Below are 21377 nucleotides of genomic sequence, written 5' to 3' on the forward strand. Positions count from 1 at the left end.
CCTGATTGATCCTAGCTACCAGCCTGGGAATGAGAGGAAACGGTGGGAATACATAAGCTAGGTTGAAGGTCCAAGGTGCTACTAGTGCATCTACTAGAGTCGCCTTGGGATCCCTGGATCTGGACCCGTAGCAAGGAACCTTGAAGTTCTGACGAGAGGCCATCAGATCCATGTCTGGAATGCCCCATAATTGAGTTATTTGGGCAAAGATTTCCGGATGGAGTTCCCACTCCCCCGGATGGAATGTCTGATGACTCAGAAAATCCGCTTCCCAATTTTCCACTCCTGGGATGTGGATTGCAGATAAGTGGCAGGAGTGATCCTCCGCCCATTGAATTATCTTGGTCACTTCCTCCATCGCCAGGGAACTTCTTGTTCCCCCCTGATGGTTGATATATGCAACAGTCGTCATGTTGTCTGATTGAAACCTTATGAATTTGGCCTTTGCTAGTTGAGGCCAAGCCTTGAGAGCATTGAATATCGCTCTCAGTTCCAGAATGTTTATCGGGAGAAGAGATTCTTCCCGAGACCATAGACCCTGAGCTTTCAGGGGTTCCCAGACCGCGCCCCAGCCCACCAGACTGGCGTCGGTCGTGACAATGACCCACTCTGGTCTGCGGAAGCTCATTCCCTGTGACAGGTTGTCCAGGATCAGCCACCAACGGAGTGAATCTCTGGTCCTTTGATCTACTTGAATCGTCGGAGACAAGTCTGTATAATCCCCATTCCACTGTCTGAGCATGCACAGTTGTAATGGTCTTAGATGAATTCGTGCAAAAGGAACTATGTCCATTGCTGCAACCATCAATCCTATTACTTCCATGCACTGCGCAATGGAAGGACGAAGAACAGAATGAATTACTTGACAAGAGCTTAGAATCTTTGATTTTCTGACCTCTGTCAGAAAAATCCTCATTTCTAAGGAATCTATTATTGTTCCCAAGAAGGGAACTCTTGTTGACGGGGACAGAGAACTTTTTTCCTTGTTTACTTTCCATCCGTGAGATCTGAGAAAGGCTAGGACGATGTCCATATGAGCCTTTGCTTTTGACAGAGACGACGCTTGAATCAGGATGTCGTCCAAGTAAGGTACTACTGCAATGCCCCTTGGCCTTAGAACCGCTAGAAGGGACCCTAGTACCTTTGTGAAAATTCTCGGAGCAGTGGCTAATCCGAATGGAAGTGCCACAAACTGGTAATGCTTGTCCAGAAAAGCGAACCTTTAAATCCACCGTGGTCATAAATTGACCTTCCTGGATGGTGGGAAGGATCGTTCGAATGGTTTCCATTTTGAACGATGGAACCCTGAGAAATTTGTTTAGGATCTTGAGATCTAAAATTGGTCTGAATGTTCCCTCTTTTTTGGGAACTATGAACAGGTTGGAGTAAAAACCCCATCCCTTGTTCTCCTATTGGAACTGGATGAATTACTCCCATCTTTAACAGGTCTTCTACACAATGTAAGAATGCCTGTCTTTTTATTTGGTTTGAAGATAATTGAGACCTGTGGAACCTTCCCCTTGGGGGTAGTTCCTTGAATTCTAGGAGATAACCTTGAGAAACTATTTCTAGTGCCCAAGGATCCTGAACATCTCTTGCCCAAGCCTGAGCGAAGAGAGAAAGTCTGCCCCCCACCAGATCCGGTCCCGGATCGGGGGCCATCCCTTCATGCTGTTTTGGTAGCAGTGGCAGGCTTCTTGGCTTGCTTACCCTTGTTCCAGCCTTGCATCGGTCTCCAGGCTGGTTTGGGTTGTGAAGTATTACCCTCTTGCTTAGAGGATGTAGAATTAGAGGCTGGTCCGTTTCTGCGAAAGGGACGAAAATTAGGCTTATTTTTAGCCTTAAAAGACCTATCCTGAGGGAGGGCGTGGCCCTTTCCCCCGGTGATGTCTGAAATAATCTCTTTCAAATCAGGACCAAACAGTGTTTTACCCTTGAAAGGGATGTTAAGCAATTTTGTCTTGGAAGACACATCCGCTGACCAAGACTTTAGCCAAAGCGCTCTGCGCGCCACGATAGCAAACCCTGAATTTTTCGCCGCTAATCTAGCTAATTGCAAAGCGGCATCTAAAATAAAAGAGTTAGCCAATTTAAGTGCTTGAACTCTGTCCATAACCTCCTCATACGAAGATTCTTTATTGAGCGACTTTTCTAGTTCTTCGAACCAGAAACACGCTGCCGTAGTGACAGGAACAATGCATGAAATTGGTTGTAGAAGGTAACCTTGCTGAACAAACATCATTTTAAGCAAACCCTCTAATTTTTTATCCATAGGATCTTTGAAAGCACAACTATCTTCTATAGGGATAGTAGTGCGTTTGTTTAGAGTAGAAACCGCCCCCTCGACCTTGGGGACTGTCTGCCATAAGTCCTTTCTGGGGTCGACTATAGGAAATAATTTTTTAAATATAGGGGGAGGAACACAAGGTATGCCGGGCCTTTCCCACTCCTTATTTACTATGTCCGCCACCCGCTTGGGTATAGGAAAAGCATCGGGGGGCACCGGAACCTCTAGGAACTTGTCCATCTTACATAATTTCTCTGGAATGACCAAATTGTCACAATCATCCAGAGTAGATAATACCTCCTTAAGCAGTGCGCGGAGATGTTCTAATTTAAATTTAAATGTTACAACATCAGGTTCAGCTTGTTGAGAAATTTTTCCTGAATCTGAAATTTCTCCCTCAGACAAAACCTCCCTCCTGGCCCCTTCAGATTGGTGTGAGGGTATGTCAGAACAGTTATCATCAGCGTCCTCTTGCTCTTCAGTGTTTAAAACAGAGCAATCGCGCTTTCTCTGATAAGTAGGCATTTTGGATAAAATGTTTGCATTAGAATTATCCATTACAGCCGTTAATTGTTGCATGGTAATAAGTATTGGCGCACTAGATGTACTAGGGGCCTCTTGTGTGGGCAAAACTGGTGTAGACACAGAAGGGGATAATGCAGTATCATGCTTACTCCCCTCATTTGAGGAATCATCTTGGGCAATATCATTATCTGTGGCATCATTGTCCCTACTATGTTTGGACACTATGGCACAATCATCACATAAATTTAAATGGGGAGAAACCTTGGTTTTCATACATATAGAACATCGCTTATCTGATGGTTCAGACATGTTAAACAGGCTTAAACTTGTCAACAAAGCACAAAAAAAGTTTTAAAATAAAACCGTTACTGTCACTTTAAATTTTAAACTGAACACACTTTATTACTGAATATGTGAAAAAGTATGAAGGAAATGTTCAAAATTCACCAAAATTTCACCACAGTGTCTTAAAGCCTTAAAAGTATTGCACACCAAATTTGAAAGCTTTATCCCTTAAAATAACGGAACCAGAGCCGTTTTTACATTTAACCCCTATACAGTCCCAGGAATCTGCTTTGCTGAGACCCAACCAAGCCCAGAGGGGAATACGATACCAAATGACGCCTTCTATAAGCTTTTTCAGTGGTTCTTAGCTCCTCACACATGCATCTGCATGCCTTGCTCTCCAAAAACAACTGCGCATTAGTGGCGCGAAAATGAGGCTCTGCCTATGACTAGAAAAGGCCCCCATCTGAAAAAGGTGTCCAATACAGTGCCTGCTGTTTTTTTAAAACAATCCCCAAGATTATAATAACTATTTAGAGTTATAATCTGCAAAATATGCTTAGCAAAGTAATCGTTTTAGCCCAGAAAAATGTCTACCAGTTTTTTAAGCCCTTATGAAGCCCTTTATTCTTTTACTTAATCTAAGAAAATGGCTTACCGGTCCCCATAGGGGAAATGACAGCCTTCCAGCATTACATAGTCTTGTTAGAAATGTGGCCAGTCATACCTCAAGCAGAAAAGTCTGCCAACTGTTTCCCCCAACTGAAGTTACTTCATCTCAACAGTCCTGTGTGGAAACAGCCATCGATTTTAGTAACGTTTGCTAAAATCATCTTCCTCTTACAAACAGAAATCTTCATCTCTTTTCTGTTTCAGAGTAAATAGTACATACCAGCACTATGATTGAAGGATAAAAACTACATTTAAACACCAAAAAACTCTTAACCATCTCCGTGGAGATGTTGCCTGTGCAACGGCAAAGAGAATGACTGGGGTAGGCGGAGCCTAGGAGGGATCATGTGACCAGCTTTGCTGGGCTCTTTGCCATTTCCTGTTGGGGAAGAGAATATCCCACAAGTAAGGATGACGCCGTGGACCGGACACACCTATGTTGGAGAAATGTATATTTGAGAATGTTGAGATGTTATATTGGTTTCACTGGTAAAAATAAATAATTGAAATGGGTATATATTTGTTTTTTGTTAAGTTGCCTAATAATTATGCACAGTAATAGTCACCTGCACACACAGATATCCCCCTAAAATAGCTATAACTAAAAACAAACTAAAAACTACTTCCAAAACTATTCAGCTTTGATATTAATGAGTTTTTTGGGTTCATTGAGAACATGGTTGTTGTTCAATAATAAAATTAATCCTCAAAAATACAACTTGCCTAATAATTCTGCACTCCCTGTATATATATCCTAATTGTTTTTGATTATTGTTTTACTGAAAATTTTGATAGAGAGAGGGCAGTTGGTGCACAGTTTAGACTAAAGGTCTTACCTTATGCATGTTCCCATCATTATACCCTCTCTTTTTATTTTGATATATAACATGTTGATATTTTTTACCAGAACACTATACTGTTCCTTCTGATACTCTCCATCTCCACACTACCATTTATAACGCATATTAGCATTCTCTCTATCTCACCTCCATCCATTTCACTTTAGCTGTGAGACTCTATATCAGAATTCCTGTCTACCCCCTATAGACATGCCCAAATCTCCCTTTCATGTTATAGTGTAATATGTGTTTTTTTTTTTTTTTTTTTTTTTTTTTTTTTACATTCTATTCTAGGTTCTTACTAATCACAAAAAACTAGCACTGTATAATATGTATTGTAATAGTATAATATTAACATGTGCCCCAGACTCCCCTCAATATTTTACTATATGACCCTCCTAGTCATTAACTCACACATACAGCATCCACTCCTGGTTGGCATACCCTCTTCTAGGTACACATGCATTTCAAGCTACTAAATGTTACATGGTCTATACTGGCATTTCTCTATGTTCTAAGATAGATAATTTTAGACTTTCTTGTTGATATTTACTAGATAGCTACAAAAATCTGTACACTTTTGAACAGCATCTCTTCAGATATTAGTACTGATGGAGATTATGATCCAACCTTACCATAGCTTAGCTTGCCACCATGAACCTATATTCTGTATACCGATATGTCCATTCTATTTCTTCATTCATAGCCGCCTCTTATAACTAAGGTTTATTGGTTCACCCTCTACTCTCTTTTGACAGAAGATACTCATAGCTATAACCCCTCTACAAAATATTTGGAACCTTTATAGATATATATATAGAGGGTAATTAAGCTTATGCCGAAGAGGATGTGTAATTATGACCCAGAAAGACACGCCCCCCCACTCCCATTTTAAGCGGCTTTTGACCGCTGTACTCCCCCCCCCCCATACACTTTAGCCCATGAGTGGCCAGACAAAAGCTAACTCCCTACTTATCACCATCATTAGATTATTCTTAATATAGGGACCAATTGACACTTGATATAAAAAAAAAATGAGGTTTCATTGTAATTTGCCCAGTTACTCACATTTACCATACGCTCCAAACACACTCCCATGCATCATACTATAACCCATATTAACAGATGTTTTCTTCTTATTGAGCCTTCTTAGTTGTATAACAACATTTTCCATATATATCATGTATATAGCACTATTCCTAGTTAGACAGTGATTATAAATGCCATACTGATACCATAGTGTTTTATTACAAGTCTATCTGCTATACATGAGTTGTATAATTACTCTTTTCTCTTTTGCTCTGTTTCTGGGCATATCTTATGTTGTATTATTGTTACTTATTACCTCAATAAAAAATTATTTTAAAAAAAAATGCATTCATGTGGATTCCAATTTTGGCTGGAATGTCCCTTTAAGACATTTAAGTAATAAAATTCAAACTGAAACAAACTCCAGAAGTTTGACATGAAAAGTGATTTTATTTCACATTGGAGCATCCATTTATCAAGAGATAATAATAGACACGTTTTAAAATTAGTTTTTTCCCTTTTAGAGTTAACAAAATAATGTCATATGCTAATTGTTATTTTTATTTTAGATTGAGAGGTTATTGGATTAGAAATTTAAAAAAAGTTAAAGCAGTGGCATTGTGGCCAAATATGTCCAAATATAGGCTCACTAGAACTTGAGAACCTTATGTGATTTAGTAAATTAAACGGAATGCATAAGTAAAACATTTGATAATGAGAAACAAGTGACATTGAGGCTTTATTTCAATATGCCAATCTGATCTGTAAATGAAGAATTTGCAAGGCATAAAAAACTATACCATACGGGCAAGAAAGAAAAAAAAGCAAGAACAAACAAGACTCCATCTAACAGCTACATTTGACAGTTACTTTTGGTTTGATGAACAAGACAAAAAAGTGAGGAAGAATTTTTTTTGCACCATGTGGGGACAGTTTGTATTACAGTTAGACAATATAGTAATTTGTATAATGTAATCAGAAATCATTTTAAAATTTTAGTGGTTTTTCAATTCATGTCTTAAAGGGACAGTCTACTCCAGAATTGTTATTGTTTAAAAAGATAGATAATCCCTTTATTACCCATTCCCCAGTTTTGCATACTGAACATGGCTCTATTAATATACTTTTTACCTCTGTGATTACCTTGTACCTAAGCCTCTACAGACTGCCCCTTATTTCAGTTAATTGACAAGCCAGTGTCGTCTCATAAGTAACTCCATAGGCATGAGCACAATGTTATCTATGCAACTGTCAATGCATTCAGATAAGAGGTGGCCTCCAAGAGCTTATGAATTGGCATATAAACCTACCTAGGTCTGGCTTTCAACTAAGAATACCAAAAGAACAAAGCAAGTTTGATAAGTTGTTTAAAATGACATGCTTTATCTGAACAATTAAAGTTTAATTTTGACTAGACTGTCCCTTTAATCTACATTCGGAAAAGTTTAACGTTTAGTTGCTCTAGTAGCCATGAAAAGTCCCCAAGATATATTGTGAGTGGTTGAGTGATGCACACGATAAACTTACAGCAAATTTACACACCACTGTTTGTCAGAAATGAAAAGCAAAGCTCTGAATTAAAGGCAATGAGAGCTGGCAAAACAGAGTTGCTGAGGGTCACCAACATTCCAGGCAGAGGCGTAACTAGAAACCACAGGGCCCAGGTGCAAGAATCTAAGACCCCACCCCCTACCCCAAAAAAATGTAAATTTGAGATATATATATATATATATATATATATATATATATATATATTTTTACATTTAACACAAAAAAAATAATGTGAATCAGATTACATGTCTGCAAAAGGAGGTACCCTGTGCCCACAGTCTGTGAGATGGTCTGACCCCCTATTACTGTATAAAGTGACACTGTTTAACCCCCCAGTACTGTATATAGTGACTGTGAGTTAGTGACACAGTGCCCGATCCGATATGCAGCGTCGCCCACAAAAGCCGGTGACGCCAAATTTTGTGCGGGTTTGGTATCCTATATACGGCGTAACCTAGAAGTTATGCTCGTATATTTCTGCCTTCGGCCGTAGTTTTTGGCCCATAGACAGGTATACCAAACCCGCGCAGTTTGGTATCCAATATACAGCGTAAGGACTTACGTGGCGAAAATGGAGAAATCTTACTCCATTTTCACCTCGCCACAAATTGCAGGCGTAGTAAGCCTTACGCTGAGTATTGGAGCCCCGTAACTCCCTAAACTACCAGCAAAATAAAACCTAACACCTAACGCATGCTCAATGTCTGTCTACCTGTCAACCGCAATCCCCCGCCGCAATCCCTAATAAAGTGCTTAACCCCTACACCGCCGCCACCTACATTAAAATTATTAACTCCTAATCTAATCCCCCCTACACCGCCGCCACCTATAATAAATGTATTACCCCCTAAAATACTAAAGTGTCCCTACACTGCATTGCCCCAAAGTAATCAGCTCTATTACCAGCCCTTAAAAGGGCCTTTTGCAGGGCATTGCCCAAAAGTAATCAGCTCTTTTACCTGTAATCTGACCCCCCTACACCGCCGCCACCTATATTAAATATATTAACCCCTAATCCCCCTACACCGCCGCCACTTATATTAAATATATTAACCCCTAATCTAATCCTCCTACACCGCCGCCACCTATATTAAATATATTAACCCCTAATCTGACCCCCCTACACCGCCGCCACCTATATTAACCCTAATTATATTAGGGTTAATATAATTAATATAGTTATTATATTATATATATTAACCCTATCTAACCCTAACACCCCTAACTTAGTTATTATTGCAATAAATCTAAATAATATTAATATCATTAAGTAAAATATTCCTATTTAAAACTAAATACTTACCTATAAAATAAACCCTAAGATAGCTACAATATAATTAATAATTACATTGAAGCTATTTTAGGATTTATATTTATTTTACAGGTAACTGTGTATTTATTTTAACTAGGTACAATAGCTATTAAATAGTTAATAACTATTTAATAGCTATCTAGTTAAAATAATTACCAATTTATCTGTAAAATAAATCCTAACCTAAGTTACAAATACACCTACACTATCAATAAATTAATTAAATAAACTACAATTATCTAAACTAAAATATAATTAAATACACTAAACTAAATTACAAAAAACCCCACTAAATTACAAAAAATAAAAAAATTACAAGAATTTTAAGCTAATTACACCTAATCTAAGCCCCCTAATAAAATAACAAAGCCCACCAAAATAAAAAAAATCCCTACCCTAAACTAAATTACAAAAAGTAATCAGCTCTATTACCAGCCCTTAAAAGGGCCTTTTGTGGGACATTGCCCCAAAGTAATCAGCTCTTTTACCTGTGGAAAAAAGAACAACCCCCCCCCCATTACAACCCACCACCCACACACCCCTACTCTAAAACCCACCCTATCCCCCCTTAAAAAAAACCTAAGTCTAACCCCCAAGTGGTCCTTACCTGTCCTGAAGACCGTCGGAGAAGGTCCTGTTCCAGGCGGAGAAGTCTTCTTCCAGGTGGCGACCTCTTCTTCTTCCAGGAACCAGCCGGCGCGGAGGAGTTGAAGACAGATGACTGCGGAGCTGAAGACCGTCCTTTCTAGAACTGAAGACCGGCGATGCAGGAACTGAAGATCGGCGACGCTGGAACTGCAGACCAGAGCCATGGAGCGTGGAGGATCCTCTTCATACGATCGCCGCCGTACACTGAATAGGAATTCAAGGTACGCGATTAAAAATGGAGTCCCTTGAATTCCTATTGGCTGATTTGAGCCTTCAAATTCAAATCAGCCAATCGGATGAGAGCTACTTTAATTCTATTGGCTGATTTGAATAGCCAATAGAATAAGAGCTACTGTAATTCTATTGGCTGATTAGAATAGCCAATAGAATTACATTAGCTCTTATTCTTATTTCGCCTTCGTGAAATAAAACATTTGCAAATTTTCATAAAACTTCTGCAAATTGTAGAGGTCTATAGTGAGCATTAGTATGTGCAATTTGAAAGTCATACATTGCATAGCTTGGTGGCCATTTTGTTTCGTATGCGCCATTTTAAAAAAATATAACAATCTTCTTCTCCGAAACCGCTTATGGGACAGACTTGAAATTTTGTTTATAGACTTATCTTATGACTAACATTCAGATTTGTTCAAGAGACGTTGATAGGTCATGTGGTTTGGCAGCCTTTTTGAATTGTTCAAAATTGCTTAATGATATATTTAAACTAATAATAAAACAAAAACCGTTTTACAAAAATGCTTTATTTTTGCCATGTTTATTGACATCTATAGTGAGCACTATTGTGCGTAATATGGAGGCTGTATATCTTACGATCGGGCAGCCATCTTGGTTTACGCAAAAATTTCGAAAGTCTATTTTCTCTGCAACCGCTTATGTAAGAACTGTGAAATTTGCTGTACAGTCTTAGATTGTAACCTAGATTCACAATTGCTCATTAGGAGAGAATCAGTCACATGATGCGGAAGCAATATCGGTTTTATGTTTATCGTAATTATTTGTAATTCAATACTGCCTCTTTTGAGTTAATTGCTCAGAAAACACAAATTACTTATGCTTAACTCTTGAAATCAGGTATTCTGATACAGCCTATTGCTCTGCTACATCTCATGCAATATTGAACTCATGGGTCATAAAGTTACGCAGTCATATTGTTTTTTGCGACAAATTTCGAGAACTGCTTAATAATCTTCAGCTCTGGAACTGCTTATGTTGCAACTTTAAAACTTGCTGTGCTTAGTGCTGCTATGACCTAGATTTGCCATTGCTCAACAGAAGTGCCTTGGTCACATGATGTAGCCGCCATCTTGCATTTTGCGCAAATCTTTAAACATCTTCTTCTCTTAAAGCGCTTAGTATAATAAAGCGTAATTTTGCACATATGCTCCTTGCAAGGTTCTCTACCAAGTTTGTTAAAATTGTGATTTTTCCATAATGAACATGGCTGCTGTGAGACATTAACCTTTTTATCGCCATTTAATTGCGTAATTTTGAACTTTATACATTAGTTTTACAATATTTAACAATATTACAGTGTAATAGACACATGATTACACATAGTCATAACCCTTAAAGACGATATTGCAGTTAAAATTCGCATTGCGCAGTCGCCTTCGTGAAATAAAACATTTGCAAATTTTCATGAAACTTCTGCAAATTGTAGAGGTCTATAGTGAGCATTAGTATGTGCAATTTGAAAGCCATACATTGCATAGCTTGGAGGCCATTTTGTTTTGTATCAGCTGTTTTTAAAAACTATAAAAATCTTCTCTGAAACCGCATAAGGCACACACTTGAAATTTTGTTTACAGAGTTATCTTATGACTAACATTCAGATTTGTTCAAGAGAAATTGATAGGTCATGTGGTTTGGCAGCCATTTTGAATTGCTCAAAAACGCTATATTTTTAAATTAATAATAAAACAAAAAAGGTGTTACAAATATGCTTCATTTTTGCCATGTTTATTGACATCTATGGTGACTATTATGCATAATATGGAGGCTGTATATCATGTGATCTGGCAGCCATTTTGTTTTATGCGAATATTTCGAAAATCTATTTTCTCTGCAACTGCTTATGTTAGAACTGTGAAACTTGCTGTATAACCTTATATTGTGACCTAGAGTCACAGTTGTTCATGTTGAAGGAATTGGTCACAAGCTGTGGCAGCCATATTGGTTTACGTGAAAATTTCGAAAATGTGTTTTCTTTCCAACTGCTTATGTTAAAGCAGTGAAATTTGCTGTATAACCATATATTGTCACCTAGAGTTACATCTGATCGTGATCAAAGTATTGGTCATATGGTGGGACAGCCATCTTGAAAAACGCAAAAATTTCGAAAATGTGTTTTCTTTCCAACTGCTAATGTTAGAATTGTAAAAACTTCTATAAAGCTTAATATTGTGACTTAGTTGCTTGTATGCCATTGCAATGTCGATGCGCATGGCCACCTCTATCGCTGCTTGCAGCTATATTGAATATAGGTGGCGGCGGTGTAGGGGGGTCAGATTACAGGTAAAAGAGCTGATTACTTTTGGGCAATGCCCCGCAAAAGGCCCTTTTAAGGGCTGGTAATAGAGCTGATTACTTTGGGGCAATGCAGTGTAGGGACACTTTAGTATTTTAGGGGGGTAATACATTTATCATAGGTTGCGGCAGTGTAGGGGGATTAGATTAGGGGTTAATATATTTAATATAGGTGGCGGCGGTGTAGGGGGATTAGATTAGGGGTTAATAATTTTAATATAGGTGGTGGCGGTGTAAGGGGGTCAGATTAGGGGGTAGTACATATAATGTAGGTGGCGGCGGGGTAGGGGGCTCACATTAGGGGTTAATATAGTTAAAATAGGTGGCGGCGGTGTAGGGGGATCATATTAGGGGGTAATATAGTTAATGTAGCTGGCGGTGGGGTCCGGGAGGGGTGGTTTAGGGGTTAATATATTTATTATTAGGAGTGAGAGGGGGGATTGCGGATAGAAGGGTATACGTGTCGGGCTATGTTTGGGAGGCGTGTTAGACAGTAACGGGAGATTTAGTAGTTTAGTCAGTTTTTTTATGTGGCGGCAGTTTCTAAAGTGCCGTAAGTCACTGGCGACTCCAGAAATTTGTACTTACGCAGATTTCTGTACATCGCTAGTTTGTCAGACTTACGGCACTTTAGCAACTGCCGGCGCCGTATATGGGATAGCTCGATGTGCGAGCTGAAACTACGGGCGGCGCAGGTTTCCACGCTTGAGCCGAAACCTGCGCCGTATATCGGATCGCGCCCACAGTCTGTAATCTACCGGTGAGATAGCTGGCCTGACCCTACCCACCCCAGTACTTTATAAAGTGACCACAGTAATCAGTGGCATGGTCCAGCCCCCCCCATACTGTATATAGTGGTACTGTTTACCCCCTGTCCCCCATGCTGTAGTAAAAAGGTCTGTAATTTGCTGGTTCCACAAACATACACACACACACACACACGCATAAATACACACACAGTCACATACATACATAAACACACACAAACACCAATGGGTAAAACAGAATCCCTAACCCCTGTAGCCAGAAACACTAGTAAAGCATCATGTCACACTCACATGATATTAGTGCAGGCAGTGGCAGGTCAACGTTTTTTATTTTATTTTTATTATTTTTTAAGCTGGGCCCCCACCCTCAGGGGCCCAGTTGCAGTTGCGAACTCTGCACCCCTTGTAGTTTCGTCCCTGATTTCAGGCTTTACTGGGACATTGATTTGCTTCCACTTAATGTGTTTCCACAGACTACACAGCTGAGGTGTATCAAATATATAGAAAAGTACTTTCTATTCTATTTATGTGCCTTTACGAGACATTATAAAGAGGTTATCTTCCTTTGTTCTGAAATAGGCAAAATCACTGCTAACATCAACACTTTCTACAGTCCCAGTTCACTCTAGTATTGGCTCTTCATTGCCTGTGAGCGTTCCTGAGCTGATACATGTATAATTCATGGGCAAAAAAAGGTATAGAAAAAACAAACCACAAAAAAAACCCCCACATGATTTAGATATAGCATACAATTTTAAACTCCAATGTTCTGCTATTATCAAATTTGCTTTTTTCATTTGATATCCTTTGTTAAAATGCATACCTAGGTAAAGTCAGGAGGAGCAATGAACTACAGTGAGCTAGCTGCACATATATGCCTCTTGTCATTGTTTCACATGATGTGTTCAGCTAATTCCCAGTAGCTAATGGCTGCTCCATACCAAAAGATTAAAGCAAATTTGATACTAGTAGTACTAGTATGGTCTATATGAATCATAATAGAAAAAAAATGTTCTTTTAAATAGAAACCAGCTTGTGGCCCTGAAAGGCGGAGATGGTCTTCCCTGCCCTAAGCTACATGTGCCATAAATGTAATCAAATCCTTTCTCTAGAAATAGGTGCTGCCATGTTAAAATCTAACTTTCAATGTATTCCAGGGCTGATGTGTTTGCACATGTGCATGAAATGTATTTAGTGTTTAATGTCCTTTTAAAAAGAACATAAACCCTGATTCCCAAGGTGTATTTCAGGGCAGGAATAAACCATCTTGAAAAGAAACTTGATAAAGTAAACAGTTAAAAAGGTGACCCCCTGATACTGGTTGATCCAGCTGGATCACATAGTATTGGGGGCAACTCAAAGAGAGAACAATCAGAGTCAGCCACATGGATTCTCTTGGGAAACCCATATATTATCCTCTGAAGCATAGAGGGGAGGCCTCTGTGTTGTGATAAGTCACATATTAGGAGCCCTACAACTATCACAGGGTTGCTGAAACCTTGCAGTAGCAAGTGTGCTATACTGTGAGGGTTTTTCATTTATTTTTTCATCTGTGTAGAATAATAAACACTTCTAAAGCAAGAGCGCTCCAGCTTACTTAGTTTTACTCTAAATAGGTAACAACTGAACAACTCCAGGAGGAATAATTTCTTAATGGAATATCACTTACATTTTGTACTAAAAGAAACATTTCTAAACTTACAAACTAGACTAATTGTCCTTAGTAATTTAATAAAACTCACCAGCATTCATGTCTTTAAACTTTTGCTTCAGCTCAGCAGGTGTGAGTCTGTACTGGTCCAACCCATCACCCCAATAAATTCGATCTAGGACCTGCAAATCTCCTCCAACCAACCATTCACCACTCTCCATCACCATCTGAAAAATAAAACAAAGACATAACTATGAAACAGTCTTTCAAGGAAAAGAAGAATTCGGTCCATTAGATTTTGGTAGCTCTTAGAATGTTTTAAGTTTTAATAAACTACTACATACTCTTAGAATGTTTTAAGTCTTAATAAACTACTACATAACATCAAGATGGAAAACAAAAAAGGTACAAAACAAAGTAGGATAGCGACTCATTTACAAGCTACTAACAAACTTAAAAAGTGAGCACTAAAGTCAAAAATTGTGAATTCCTGCTGCAATCACTTCCAAAACAGCAAGAGATAATTAGCTTGTGAACTGATATTATTAAAGGGACATGAAACCCAAAACGTTTCTTTCATGATTTAGGTAGAACATACAATTTTAAACAACTTTCCGGTTTACATCTATTATCAAATTTGCTTTAGTCTCTTGGTATCATTTGTTGAAGGAGCAGCAATGCGCTACCGGTTTCTAACTGAACACGAATGAGCCAATGACAATCGATATATATATATGTAGCCACCAATCAGCAGCTAGAACCTAGGATCTTTGCTGAAAGGTTTCTCTAGGAAAGCTTAGAAGAAGCAAAGGATAACCAGAGCAGGGCACAAGTTAAATAATAGAAGTAAATTGGAAAGTTGTTTAAAATTGTATGCTGTCTAAATCATGTATGTCTAATTATGACTTTACTGTCCCTTTAATATCTATGAATGCAGTCGCAGTAAAGTATTTTCTATCTACAGCATTTTTAAACTTTGTAATCTATTACTCATACATTTTAAAAACCAATTACTCAAAATCTCTTTATATTAAAAAATAAATTAAAAAGCAGAATGTGACCTTAATGTATGGGTGTTCTTTACAAGTTGTCCCCCATTGCCTGGCACAGCGTTCTTCTTTCCTATGTTCGTAGAACTCTGGATGACGCAGAATGGCAACTCGCTTTCCTTCATATACAAGAGCAAATGCTGTGCATCCATCAAGTCTCTGCTTATCATCATTATTCACAGTCAGCACAATTGGCACTGACAAATTGATCACTCCCCCTTTACAAAATAAAGTGACACATTTCATAATAGCCAAAAGCAGAATAACTGTACTTTAATATTAATTAAAAAAAACATACTAAATGATTTTATAGGACAGCCAAATAACACACACAATTCATGCAAGTAATCACACAAAGTAATTATACTATTTTAGAGTTTAACGAACCATTACAATCAGAATCATATTAGCTAATATAAATAATCTAACCCATTTACAAATGCTAAACAAAAATACCACATCTGCTTTTCTCAGTAAAAAGTAATATTTTCTAGCAAATCTTCTGATCTGGAATAAAAACCAGAAGATGAAGTATGAACACATTCCAGTGGGAGCAATGCCAATGGGCTTGCAAATATATATATATATATATATATATATATATATATATATATATATATATATATATATATATATATATATATATATATATATATAAAAAATAAACAGATAGAGTCCAGCACTATACCCATAGGTATTTTCATACACTGTCACTGTGGAGTATCAGCAAAACTCCAATTGCATGATTAAGGACCATGTAGGTCCGAAACGTCGCTGTTTTTAAGGTTGTTATATCCCAATAAAGAAAGACTTTTTCACCTCTAAACAAAGCTTCTGTAGTGTGGTGCTGTCACACTTTATGCATGGACTAATATATATATATATATATATATATATATATATATATATATATATATATACATACATACATACATATATATATATATATATATATATACACACACACATAAACATTTATACATACATATATACACACACACATATATATATATATATATATATATATATACACACACATATATATATATATATAAGAAAATGTATGCTTAGCTGATAAATGTATTTCCTTTTTGACACGATGAGTCCACGGATCATCTTAATTACTAATGGGATATTCACCTCCTCGTCAGCTGGAGGCGGCAAAGAGCACCACAGCAAAGCTGTTAAATAGCTCCTCCCTTCCCTCCCACTCCAGTCATTCGACCGAAGTTAAGGATAGAAAGAAAAAAACAAGGTGCAGAAGTGTCTGAAGTTTATAAAAACCAACAACCTGTCTTTCAAAAACAGGGCGGGCTGTGGACTTGTGTCAAAAAATAAATAAATTTATCAGGTAAGCATAAATTTTCTTTTCTTTTTAATGACACGATGAGTCCACGGATCATCTTAATTACTAATGGGATTCAATACCTAAGCTAGAGTACACAGATGATACGGGAGGGACAAGACAGGGAACCTAAACGGAAGGCACCACTGCTTGAAGAACCTTTCTCCAAAAAGCGGCCTCAGCCGAAACAAAAATGTCAAATTTATAGAACTTTGAAAAAGAGTGAAGAGAGGACCAAGTTGCAGCCTTGCAAATCTGTTCCACAGAAGCCACATTCTTGAATGCCCATGAAAAAGCAACGACCCTCATAGAAAAGCCGCAACTCTCTCTGGGGGCAGCTGTCCAGCAATCTCAAATGCAAAATGTATGATACTCTTCAGCCAAAAGGAAAGAGAAGTAGCCGTAGCTTTCTGTCCCTTACGCTTTCCTGAGAAAACCACAACAAAGAAGAAGACTGGCGAAAGTCCTTAGTCGCCTGCAAGTAAAACTTTAAAGCACGGACCACGTCCAAATTGTGCAGAAGACGTTCCTTCTGAGAAGGATTAGGACACAAGGAAGGAACAAGAATCTGCTGATTAATGTTCCGATCGGAAACAACCTTAGGAAGAAAACCTAATTTAGCTTTACATCTATTCCATTTAACTTGGATATGTTAATTAACATGTTGAATGGCCTTTTGGACCGTCTGTATGCACAACTTGATCAGCTAAATTGGAAGTTACTGTGCCTTTAAATAGTAAAATGAACCGTTTTATTTTTACCAGAAATAAATCTTTAAACTCTAAGTCAGACCATCCCCAGACCTCAGATAAGACATGCTGAGGTGCTTGCTTGCCACCGGATGGAAGACTATTTACATGCTTTAACTTTATTATTAATACGTAATGAGAAGCCTCTCTGCTGCGTGACCTAACGCAGCAGAGGTACCCTCCCATCTCTCTCAGATTCATCGGGCTTAGGGCTATGAAAAAAGGCGCGCAATGTTGCGCAGCTTAGCTCCACCCATCGTGGGCGTATCAAGAAAAACATCCCGGGCGGCTAAAATCTTGTTAAAAATAGAGCCGTCGGGAGAATAACATCAGCATGGCGAATTCTTAAAAGCTAAACCTCCCAGACAGCTATTATTGTAAATAAAGTCGTCGGGAGTAGGAAATGGCATACTCATGAATAATAAGGCTAGAAAAATAAAGCCGTTTGAATAACAGTGTTTATTAAGCAAGGTATAGCTCATAAATTCTGAGCTATGACATTTGCATACATAACAAGGCTAATCTCCCGGTCGGCTGCTGAAGTAGAATAAGACGTTGGGAGTAGCTACCATGTTGAAATCACCAACCTAACAGAAGAGCCACTTCTCCTGTCCCCAGTGCCTGCAATAACTGCCCTATGACTTAATACCCCTAGGTACAATGTCATCTTGTGTCCATGAATATAATAAAGTGCCAAATTTTTCTGTGTACATCCCCAGAAAATAAAACTTAGCACTTACCTTAGAAATCTGCCCGGCAGTAAGGCAGCTCACCAGGCTTGCGAGGACCTCTCCATCACATTGGCCTGTGGAAACAAAAAGTACTGAGTATATTCTCCCTCAGACTTTGACAAACAGGGCAGCATACAATCTATGGGAGGCGCAGTGAGAATTATGTCCCACAAGTTCCCATTGCTCTAAAGCTACCACTGCTCTACTGAAGAGACTGACATGGACTACGCCTACACCCTAGGACAAAGCAGCACAATCTTGCACTACATTAAAAATAATAAACTTTTGATTGAAGAATCTTTTTTAACACCTTACTTTACCACTTCCTAGCACTAACGTAGGCAAAGAGAATGACTGGAGTGAGAGGGAAGGGAGGAGCTATTTAAAAGCTTTGCTGTGGTGCTCTTTGCAGCCTCCTGCTGACCTGGAGGTGAATATCCCATTAGCAATTAAGATGATCCGTGGACTCATCGTGTCATTAAAAAGAAATATATATACAAATATATATATATATATACATATATATATATATATATATATATATACACATACACACACAAATATAAAACACATACATACACACATACATATATAAACATACACACACACACACATACATACACACATATAAACATACACACACACACATATATATATATATATATATATATATATATACACACACACTGTATGTATGTGTATATATATATATATATATATATATATATATACACATACACATACACGCATATATATATATATATATATATATATATATATATATATATACACACACACACACATATATATATATATATAAACACATACATACACATACATAAACACATACATATACACACACATTATATATATATATATATATATATATATATATATATATACACACACATACATACACACACACATACATATATATTCTAAATGTACAGGTTGGACACCTAAAGTGTGACAGAGTTTCAAAGCTTTTGACATTTAGATCCAACCTCATGCAAAAAATAATATTTTTTCAAGCATCTGCCCATTCCCAGCTGTAAGTAAAGAGCTCTTTGAGAGAAAAAGATGTGCATCTACTTAAAGACATCCAATTACTGTTGGTATAAAAACGAATGTTGGGGAAAAAAAGAATTGTAGGTAAAGGATGTCTTGTGGGTTTATTCAGTAATTAATCCAGCCATAAATTTATAGGGTTAAATGTATAGTCTCATAGCACAAAAGTTTATTTAAAGCTTATTTAAAGGGACAGTATATCCTAATTTGTTCTCACCTTTAATTTATACACAATGATCCATTTTACCTGCTGGAGTGTATTCAGTTGTTTAAAAATACCTAATTTACCTCAATATCAGCATTTGAAATAGTTGATTTTGCCTGTGGTATTCCTACTTATACTGAAAGTGTCTATACTTAAGCATAGGCTATAGAGAAGCTCTGTAAACCTAGCCAGCAGACGAAATTACACTCCCAGTAGGAGGTAGGAGAGATAAGCAATAAAATGTTAATTTTCAATTGTTCTGTCTAACTATCAGGCTTTGGTATTCAGACAGAAAAATTATGAAGAAGAAGCAGGAGTGTGTACAGAAAGTGATAAAAGAAGGAAATCTGATTTCCCTGCAAGCTCAACTCATTGTAATGGGTTGTGGGTTCAAATAACAACACTAGCTATTTCATATACAAAATAAGCCCCAAAAGGAGCAATTTCTCATAAATGTTATACTCTGCACATGGTAGAACAAGTCATTTAATAAAAAAAAACAATTTTACAGTACACTGTCCCTTTAATGAGCAATGAAGTAAAGCACTGATTGGCTAAACTGCATGTCTGTCAAATAAACTGCGATAAGGGGCAGTCTGCAGAGGCTTAGACACAAGGTAATCACAGAAGTAAAAAGTGTATTAATATAACTGTGTTGATTATGCAAAACTGGGAATGGGGTAATAAATGGATTATCTATCTTTTTAAACAATAAAAAATATCAAGTAGACCAGTGATTTTTAACCTTTTTTTTGCCGTGGCACACTTTTTTACATTAAAAAATCCTGTGGCACACCACCATCCCAAAATTTTAAAAAAATCACACATTGTAGCCTAATACAACATATATATATATATATATATATACACATACACACAAACACACACATACTGTATGTATTGTGCTGTTATGCCATGCCTCCTACAAACTACCCCTGCACTGGGAGTAAAAAACAAGCAAAGTTTAAAAAATTTGTCACACTGTTGTCAGTCTGCCGTGGCACACCTGAGGATCTCTCACGGCACACTAGTGTGCCACGGCACGCTGGTTGAAAAACACTGAAGTAGACTGTGCCTTTAAAAGCAAATATTTAAAATAATTGCCTGCACCATGCAAACCAATTGCCAACTTTGCAAAGAGTGATTAGCTACATATAACTGATTAGTCCAAATTAGGCTAAAAGGTACATGTAGTGTTGCAACTCTCATTGAAAATAGTGGGATGTGCATTCGGTAGTTTCGTTAGCTGCAGAATTTAAATGACGGCCACTGCTCGCATAATTCAGACGGATTTCTTCTTGTGAAAGTGCAAAATTTCAAGATCTGGATTAGCACAAATCTTAGTGTGTTGCAGTTTGCCAAGAGGAAATCTGGCTCCAAAAAGAGCTGAATGTCGCGAGTATCCAACGTCTTCCGAATTTAGCAGCTCATTTTCAAGAATGTAAACCAATAAATGTCTGTGCTAATACAAAAAAAAATTATACTAAGCTAAAAGATTTTCATAAAGATTATGTTTTTCTTTTTCTAACAAATTAAGTTTGTTTTTTAAAAAAAAAAAAAAAAAAAAAAAAAAAAAAGCTAAACCGAAATACTGCTACAGAAGCCATATCACGTTCCCAGCCCATGAGGTCATGGGTAGTGATGTATTACCTGACATATATGCAACAGATAAAATGTTTCATTGCAGAAGAAAACAGGTCACCATAGTGCTGATCACTCACTGTCTGACCACAAGCCTTTTTTACTTTCATTAAAAAGACCTCAGCCAAAGAAAAATGTACAATATCAGAACCAGAACTGTAAGCATATCAGTGACCACACATGACATCAAAGAAATACCAAGGAAAAAGCATATGTGAAGTATTTGGGGTTCCTTCTGAACACTACTTTATACCACCCCATCCATCATATATGGATACTGGATCCATGAGATAAAAAAGTGGATATGTTCTGCTATCAGGAAGCCTAAGTGACTAACTGAGATCTAAGTAAAATGTATCAACTGCAAACTAGAAGGAAGATTAAAAGGACATGAAACACAATTTCCCCCCTTCATGATACAGATAGGGCATATTATTTTAAAAAAAAATCAAAAAAATCTTCTATTATCTAATTTG

At 37.6% G+C, this 21377-nt stretch overlaps 1 protein-coding gene across 1 annotated transcript in view; it reads right to left on the reverse strand.

Moving 5' to 3' along the window:
• Positions 1-21377, reverse strand: part of PAPSS1 (3'-phosphoadenosine 5'-phosphosulfate synthase 1) — a 317638-nt gene that overhangs the window by 64768 nt on the left and 231493 nt on the right. The window contains exons 8-9 of the mRNA XM_053703522.1: positions 15175-15380; positions 14205-14340 (exon numbers count right to left, since the gene is read on the reverse strand). Of these exons, the coding sequence (XP_053559497.1) occupies positions 14205-14340; positions 15175-15380 (342 nt within the window). The remainder of the gene's footprint in view (positions 1-14204; positions 14341-15174; positions 15381-21377) is intronic.

This window comes from Bombina bombina, chromosome 2, assembly GCF_027579735.1.
Source record: "Bombina bombina isolate aBomBom1 chromosome 2, aBomBom1.pri, whole genome shotgun sequence".
Classification (NCBI taxonomy): domain Eukaryota; kingdom Metazoa; phylum Chordata; class Amphibia; order Anura; family Bombinatoridae; genus Bombina; species Bombina bombina.